Source organism: Equus caballus, chromosome 7 (genome assembly GCF_041296265.1).
Source record: "Equus caballus isolate H_3958 breed thoroughbred chromosome 7, TB-T2T, whole genome shotgun sequence".
Classification (NCBI taxonomy): Eukaryota; Metazoa; Chordata; class Mammalia; order Perissodactyla; family Equidae; genus Equus; species Equus caballus.
The window spans coordinates 32,819,934-32,828,476 of record NC_091690.1 but is presented as its reverse complement, the minus strand read 5'-3'; the positions used below and the strand labels follow the sequence as shown (position 1 = coordinate 32,828,476).

Below are 8,543 nucleotides of genomic sequence, written 5' to 3'. Positions count from 1 at the left end.
GCCAGGTAGAATGTCCTTGGTTGTAGATTTTTTCCTTTTAGCACTTAGAAGATATCGTGTCACTTCCTCCTATCCTGTGAAGTTTCTACTGAGAAGTCAGCTGATAGCCTTATGGGGTTTCCTTTGTATGTAACTTGTTGCCTTTCTCTTGCAGCTTTTAGGATTCTTTCTTTGTCTTTAATTCTTACCACTTTAATTATAATGTGTCCTGGTGTGAGCCTCTTGGGGTTCATCTTGTTTTGTGCTCTCTTTGATACCTGTACATGGATATCTGTTTCCCCCTCTTAGGTTAGGGAAGTTTTCAGCTATTAGTTCATTTAGTAAGTTCTCTGACCCTTTGTCTCTCTCTTCTACTTCTGGGACACCTATAACACAGATGCTGGTGTGCTTGGTGTTATCCCAGAGGTCTCTTATGCTGTCCTTGTCCTTGTTAGTTCTTTTTTCTTTTTTCTGTTCAGCTTGAGTGATTTCCTCCAGTCTTTAATTCAGCTTCCTGATCCTTTCATTTGTGTCATCTACTCTGCTATTGATTCCCTTTAGTGAATTTTTCATTTCCATTATTGTATTCCTCAGTTCTGATTGGTTCTTTTCTTTATTTTCTTGTTCTTTGTTGAAGTCTTTACTGTGTTCATTTATTCTTCTCCAAAGATCAGTAAGCGTCCTTATGACTATTAGTTTGTACTCTTCATTAGGTAGATTGTTTATCTCTGTTTCATTTAGTTCTTTTTTCTGAAGATTTGTTCTGTTCCCATATTTGAAACAGTTTCCGTTGTCTCCTCATTTTGCCTACTTCTCTGTGCTTATAACTATGTATTAGGTAGATCAGCTGTGTCTCCTGACCTTGCAGAAGTGGCCTTCTGTAGGAGACGCCTTGGGGGGAACTAGCAATGTGCTTCACTCTTGTCACCAGTTCCAAATGTTCCCGGAGTGTCCCCTATGTGTGTCCTTCTGTTGTGGTGGAGTTTCTCTTGCTGCAGGTGTATGGATAAGTGGGCTGGCCCCTGTGCTAGCTAGTTGTAAGGCATAGCTGCATGTGGCTGCTACAGTCACTTTAGTCACATTATTGGGCAGAGTGAGCACCAGCATAGGTGACTGCAAGGTCTAATAGCACACACTTACTGCTATTTTGCTGTTAAATGAGTGAGACCTCCAGCGTGGCTTGTTGCTAGGCTCAGGGACTCACAATTGTTGTAGGCTTCTGGCCTGCCAGGCTGTTGTCAGCTCTCTAGGGAGTGCAGATGTGTGGTTCCAGCTACCAGTGTGGCAGCATGCATGGCTTGGAGGCATTGGAAGGTGAGGCAGATATCCTGCCTAGCTGTTTGAGAAAGCCAGTGGTACAACTCTGCAGCAGCTGAGAAACCCCACACGCCTCGGGCCCACACTGCCTGCAAACACAGTCCTGCCCTGTGTGCATACCCCACCTCACCAAGGCAGATCAACTTGTCCAGCTGCAGAGGTCCTACATACCTCACAAATGCAAGCCCACCCCTCACACATACCCTGACCTACCAAGGTAGACACACTCTCCTGTTGCAGAGGTCCCACACACCCCCTCTACAGGGGCCTACAAGTTCCTGAACGGCTTGCTGGTAGGCAAGGCCAATCCCTAGGGTGGGCTGCCTACCATGGTTGTGTGGGATAAAACCAAAACCCTGCACTGATAGGTCAGAAGATGAAATCCAATGACATTTGCAAACATCTGGGTCAGTATGCCTGTGCTGGGTCACAAGAATGCCTGCCATCAGTGTCTCAGTAGCTGGGGAGGTGGGTCCAGCTGCTCCCTGTCTGTCTGAGATGTGACCAGAGCATATCAAGTAAGTCTCCTTTACCAAAGGATTGCGCATCTTTCTTTCTGTTGATTTTTTGTTGGTTTCTGGAATGGGTAAGTCTGTGAGTGGGCCCTTTAAGAGCAGGCTTTTCTTTCCCTTATGTTAGACAGCTTTTCTTTGGGTATTTTCTCTTGATTTTAATAGCCATCAAAGCCAGGAATTATGGTGCTTGACTCAATTGTGCCAAATTCAAAGACCGCTTATAGTGGCTTAGCTCTCCCACTCAAATCCCCTACTTCTCCTGGAAAAGCTTTGTACCTTAAGATTGCTCATGGCTGTAAAGCACTGAAGCTGGAATGTGTTTTGTTCCTCAGTAGAAAGCTATTTCTGCCACTTCCAATCTTGTCAGTGTTTTCCCTTGTTGTGTGTGGTTTTTTTTTACCCAGTTTCCAGTTCTCTGTCAGAGGTACTTGTTCCACAGGTAGTTTTAAATTTGTTGTGTCCATGGGAGGAGGTGAGTTCAGAGTTCTCCTACACTGCCATCTTCCCAGCCATTGTAGGCTTTCTATAATTGACAAACATAGGATATACAAGTCTGTAAAAAGTTGGAAAAGTCTGTGAAATATTGCTTGGAGCTATTTTTCTTACTAGAATCCTGTCTCAAAATAGCTGAAGGACTGGGAAGCTACCAGTATCATTACACCTGGAATTGTGTTGCTAAGCCTGTCCCAAATCCCTTCACCCAGGCCTACTACCCCAGAAAGCAGGGACATTATTGCTCCCAGGAAGCTTGAATCTAGGTCATGACACAGATCCCCCTCTTTGGGAAACTGACAGATCTTGGCACAGCTTCAACTACCGGGAGCAGCTTAAAACAAAGTAGGCTGCCTCGACAATCGAAAAGGTTGAGAGAGCACCAAAAGCTAGATCAGGGTGTTATGATAAGGTTAATCTTCTACACAGGCCACTCCATTAAGACTTGGAGAGGTAGTGGTTGTTTTAATGCATAGAAACTAGCATAAAGAGTCAAGGAATAAGGAAAAAAGGAAGAATGTGCTCCAAACAAAAGGGAAAAATATAAAACCTCAACAATAAATCCTGATAAAATGGAGATAAGTAATTTACCTGATAAAAATTTCAAAATAGCAGTGATAGAGATGATCACTGAGCTGGGGAGAAGAAGGGATGAACAAAGTGAGCATTTCAACAAATAGATGAAAATATAAGAAAGTACCAAATAGGAACCACAGTGCTAAAGGATATAATACTTGAACTGAAAAGTACGCTAGAGTAGTCAACCAGAAGAATAGACAAGCAGAAGAGGGAATCAGAAAACTCAAAGAGAGGACAGAGGAACTCACTCACTGAGAGCAGCAAAAAGGAAAAAGAATGAAAAAGATTGAAGATAACTTAAGAGATTTGTAGGGCAACATCAAGCTGACCAATAATCACATTACAGGGGTCCTAGAGGAGAAGAGAAAGAGAAAGGGGCAGGGGCCAGCCCAGTGGCACAGCAGTTAAGTTCGCATGTTCCGCTTCTCGGCGGCCCCAGGTTCGCCGGTTCAGATCCCGGATGTGGACATGGCACGACTTGGCAAAAGCCATGCTGTGGTAGGCATCCCACATATAAAGCAAAGGAAGATGGGCATGGATGTCAGCTCAGGGCCAGTCTTCCTCAGCAAAAGTAGGAGGATTGGCAGTAGTTAGCTCAGGGCTAATCTTCCTCAAAAAAATAAAAGAAAGAAATGGGCAGAAAACTTATTTGAAAAAATAATGGCAAAAAATTCCCTAACCTAGAGAAAGAAACAGACATCCAGATACGGGAAACCCAGAGAGTTCCAAATAAGATGAATCTAAAGAAACCCACACCAAGACACATTATAATTAAAGTGTCAAAAATTAAAGACGAGAAAATAATTTTAAAAGCAGTAAGAGAAAAACAATTTATTATGTACAAGGGAAGCCCCGTAAGATTATCAGCAGATTTTTCAGCAGAAACTGCAAGCCAGATGGGAGTGGCATATAGGCTTGAGATTATGAATTTTTATCAAACTCTCAGATTTTCCAATTCTGCATCTCTAAGGACCACTCTGAGAAACAAGGTGTCAGAGAGTCTCTTGTTTTGAATCCCTTCTAGTATAATTATTGCAGATTTCAGCATCTTCTCCCAAGTGCGTTCATCAGGAAGGCTCTTTTTAGCTTTGGAATTGTAGTGGCTACAGAATTATAGCATGTTTATTGAGGAATATCATGCATATGGAATGGCACCCCCTAGCTGAGCAGACTATGACTGACTGTTACTTCAGTGTGCTGAATAGAAAGAGTAAGCATGAGAGTTGGATCTTGGCTAAGGTTGTAAATAGGAAGAATTTAACAAGTCCTTTCCATAGATGATTATACAATAAAGGAAATTATGCAGAGACACATTGAAGCCATTCTTTCAATTCTTTCAGGATACATGTTCTGACTCAGGAGAGAATATATGGAGAGAGAAAGAGAGAGATTGAATTATACTGAGACTTATATTATATAATTACTTTACTGTGAATTCCCACCTAAAGTTAGTGAGCTCTATCTTGAGAGTTAAACCACTGCCTATCCTTTATTTCATAAGCCAAGCAATAAACTTGTATTCATCTTCATGCTTTCCCGTACCTTCAGTTCACTTCTATTCAGCCACATCTGAACAATAAAACTTTTCAAAACTCTCTTGAACGTCTCATTATTTTCTAGCACCACTGTCAATGACATGCAATATCTTGCCTAGAATAATAAAATGGGTGTTGACTGGTATCCTTGAATTCAACCTCATTTTTTTCACCCATCTCTCACACCAATTTAAGTATGATATTGCTAGCATGCAAAATTCATTGTGTCACTTTACCAAAAAATAACAACAATACAATTTTTTAGCAGCTACCCTCAGTAAAATAAGGAGTGATGTCATATAGTGACTGAGAGGCGATTAATAAACCATCTTTGCCTACTTTTCTATCCTTGTAGCTTGATCATATTACTTTAAATATGGCATGTTTTTCTGGGTCTGCACAAACTTTTCTCCGATTCCTTGATGAGACCAAATTGCCTTTCAATTACACTATATTTTCTATATGAGGTCAAGTTCCAGTAATTGAAAGGTCAAACTCCAGTAATTTCAGCACTTTTTTGGTTTATCATCTGTTTTATTTGAATATATGACTATCTATTGATTGTAATAGACGAGGTAATAGACAGAGTAATAGACAAAGAATCCTATCTAAGACACAAGTTGTAATTGTGGCCATTTTCTTCGACTTTATATGACTGATGAACATTAAGTTAAATAATAAATTTTAGAGCTCTTAGAGATGGATATCATAATGCAATAAATGGATGGATAATAGAATATAAGGATGGTAAGGTAAAGTAAAAACATTTTATATATTTTTTGGCCTATATTTGTAAACTATAGAAAACACTGCAAGTTACTTTGCAGGTGAATAATACAGAAAACCATCCAAAGAATATTGATCAGACAATAATGAATAGGATGGTTTGAACTGGGGAGAGAAGAAGGCAAGTGAATACTAAGCATATCATGAAATTTCACATATAGAAGATGTTAAATGCCCAAAAGCAGAAAGTAAAAAATGAGATAACTGAAGAGATGTTTTAAAGATAAAATTGACATGAAATGACAATTGTTTATAAATTATGAGTCAAAATAGCATGAAAATGATAAAACTTATCAGAATTTTTTACTTCCATGAGCAGTTGCCTCATAAATAGCCATGGCATTACTGGTATAAAGATAATAGAGTATTGTTTGGGGTGAATGTATACAAATTGTTGCTATCAAGCATAATAACTTCAGTCTCTATAATGAGAGTTAATGAATCTCTAGTTTTTTTCATTTGTTTTGATTATCACATTTGAAAGATTTTGATTTCTGTTATATACAGTGAAATAAAGTTGAAATAACATGGAAGACATCCAGAGGACAGCAACACAGTCATACAGATAACTGGAGATGGATGATGTGTAGACGTGAGCTCTCAGGTAGTCCTTAGACCTCTTCACTATTACCTGGGGCTGAAATACCATTTTAAGTAAAATCATGAGTTCAGGAGCCAAACTTTTTAGGCTTACTTGCTTATTATGTTTGGGACCCTGGACATTTACTCAAACTAAGTAAAACTTCAATTACGTCATGTTTAAAAAATGGAATAATACTAGGGCTTGCCTGGAAGGAGCACTTTACATATGAAATAAAGTGACTCATTTATAATTCTTGGCAAAGTGCTTCATAATTTATAAAATATCAGTAATATATATTGTGCCTATCATCTTTATCATCAACAGCATCATCGTTGTTCTTATTGCTATTTGCATTATTCTTTAAAAATAAAACTAGGGCTCCTTTAATGTTCAAGAGTCTTTGATTTTATTCTTAGTGTTTGTTTCTCCAAGTGTAGTAATTGTAATATAAGTTCAAAGGAAGTGGTCTGGAGAGGAATTTTAGAGATGTGTGACATAGGAAAGTGTCACTGAATTTCTAAAAATTTGCACAAAAAAACTAAAAAATTGTATATTTCAGCAAACCAAAGGTCTTTTTCTGATATGACATCATGACCTTGATTCTATCATGAACATGTCCTACTGTCCAGAATTTTCTTAAGGGCAAATTTGACATCCTTATTGCGCAGGCTGTATATTAGAGGGTTCAGCATGGGCACAATGATGGTGTAAAACACAGAGGACACTTTCCCTTGATGCATGGAGCTCACAGATGAAGGCTGCAGGTACATGAATGCAAGGGACCCAAAGAAAACAGCAACTGCTGAGATATGGGAACTGCAGGTGCTGAAGGCTTTGGACCTTCCCTCAGTGGAGCGGATGTGGAGTATGCTGGAGAGGATGAAGATGTAGGAGGCAAGGATAGTTAAAGCAGGAATCAGAATGTTAAATGCACTCAAGCCCAGAACCAATAATTCATTGACGTAGATGCTGGAACAGGATAGTTCCAAAAGTGGAAAGAGATCACAGAAATAATGGTTAACCACATTGGACTTGCAGAAAAGGAGTCTCAACATAAAGCTTGTATGGATTGTAGATCCAATAATGCTCAAAATATAAACTCCCACTGTGAGCCAGAAGCAGATGTGATAAGATATGATGACATTGTAAAGCAAGGGGTTACATATGGCAACATAGCGGTCATATGCCATTACAGCCAGCATGTGACACTCTGCAATAGCAAAAATGATGAAGAAATAGAGCTGTGTCATGCATTCAGGGTAGGAACTGGTGTTCTTCTCCGTCACAAAGTTCACCAGCATTTTGGGGGTAATGACAGAGGACTGGCAAAAATCTATGAAAGACAAGCTGCTGAGGAAATAGTACATGGGGGTGTGCAGGTGAGAACTGAGGCTTATCAGTGTGATCATGCCCAGGTTCCCCACCACTGTGACTACATAGATTCCTAGGAAGAGGAGGAAGAGTGGTACTTGGAGTTCAGCATGATCTGTTAGCCCAGCGAGGATGAACTCAGTTACTGTGGAATGATTTTCATGGTCCATTATCCTCTCAGTGGATTCTAAGTTTAAAAAAGCGAAAATTATTCCATTGAAGTGTGTGTGTGTGTGTGTCGTGAGGTGTTTGAGCGTGTTCACATGTGAACGTGTATGTCAAAGAGAGAGAGAGTAATGTGGAAATCATTATTTTATCCCTCATCAGAAAAGGTTCATAATGCAAGTATCTCTTGAGTCTTTTTCTCTACTCTAGGGCAATCATTCTAGTTGACTGGAGGAAGAATCATACATTCAGAAACTTACAACTAAGATACTTATAATTTTTAAGAGAAAACACAAACTTTTGGAGTTTTGAGCTAATAGGAAAGTTACTACTGTTATTTCTGGAGACACTTTTTTTATTTCCATATTGTACATGTGTATATTAATGTCCTGTATATCAAATGACATAATGATTGAATTTCATTTGACTCAGAAGAGGAAAGTGTAGCAAATGCTTTCTAAAATTAATAGACATAGGATTAACAAAAAGTTTTTTGGTCTGAACCATTTTCCTCACTAGAATTCCAACTCAAAATACCTGAAACACTGTGCAACTACCAGTATCATTCCACTTGAAGTTCTGCTATTCTGTATCTACTGGGTTCCTTCACAAGGCCTGAACTTTACAAGTTGTTATATGTCACAACAACTTACCCAAGAGTAAGAAGCTGTCTTCCTTTGTTTCTAATTTGGATAATCCCAGGGGAGTAATACAATGGCTTAAATTTAGGTCATGTATCCCACCACTTTGGCCAGACAAGCAGTAGAGTCTGAATGGTTTACTTTAATTGGATTCACAGTTATAGCGGTGGAGGTCAGAAAACTACTTTTATTCCAAAAATACAAGAAATATTTTGGAATAAAAACAGTAGGTGCCTTCTTATCTCTATCTAGCATTTAAAGGTGGTGGAAGGGCCAGCCCCATGGCCAAGTGGTTAAGTTCGCATGCTCCACTTCGGTGGCCCAGGGTTTCGCAGGTTCAGATCCTGGGTGCCGACATGGCACCACTTATCAGACATGCTGAGGCGGCGTCCCATTTGGCACAACCAGAGGCACTCACAGCTAGAATATAAAACTATGTCTTGGGGGCCTTTGGGGAGAAGAACGAAAAAAAAAATAAAGATTGCCAACAGTTGTTAGCTCAGGTACCAATCTTTAAAGGTGGTGGAGACATGTATTAGCAGAGCACATACAAAATACAATTAGAAATCTTAGTTTAAAT

At 39.4% G+C, this 8,543-nt stretch overlaps 1 protein-coding gene across 2 annotated transcripts; it reads right to left on the bottom strand.

Annotated features, from left to right (window-relative positions):
- Positions 1 to 4,040: 4,040 nt before the first annotated feature.
- OR8G3H (olfactory receptor family 8 subfamily G member 3H) lies at positions 4,041 to 7,351 on the bottom strand. 2 transcript variants are annotated; one of them, XM_070272200.1, is made up of 2 exons: positions 6,400 to 7,351; positions 4,041 to 4,063 (listed from the first exon to the last, which is right to left on the bottom strand). In XM_070272200.1, exons 1-2 carry the CDS (start codon positions 7,325 to 7,327, stop codon positions 4,041 to 4,043), a joined length of 951 nt encoding a protein of 316 aa, XP_070128301.1. In that variant the 5' UTR covers positions 7,328 to 7,351. The 2 variants fall into 2 exon arrangements, with proteins under 2 accessions (XP_070128301.1, NP_001378474.1); NM_001391545.1 differs by lacking the exon at positions 4,041 to 4,063 and having other exon boundaries at positions 6,392 to 7,327.
- Between the last annotated feature and the right edge of the window lie 1,192 nt (positions 7,352 to 8,543).

Bases quoted from the DNA above. Each gene is read 5' to 3' on its own strand.
- OR8G3H (XM_070272200.1), bottom strand. From the start codon at position 7,327: ATGGACCATGAAAATCATTCCACAGTAACTGAGTTCATCCTCGCTGGG. The intron at 4,064-6,399 runs GTTCATGATAGA...CTGAAGTAACAG, and splicing joins AATTCTGGACAGTAGGACAT to TCAGTCATAGTCTGCTCAGC.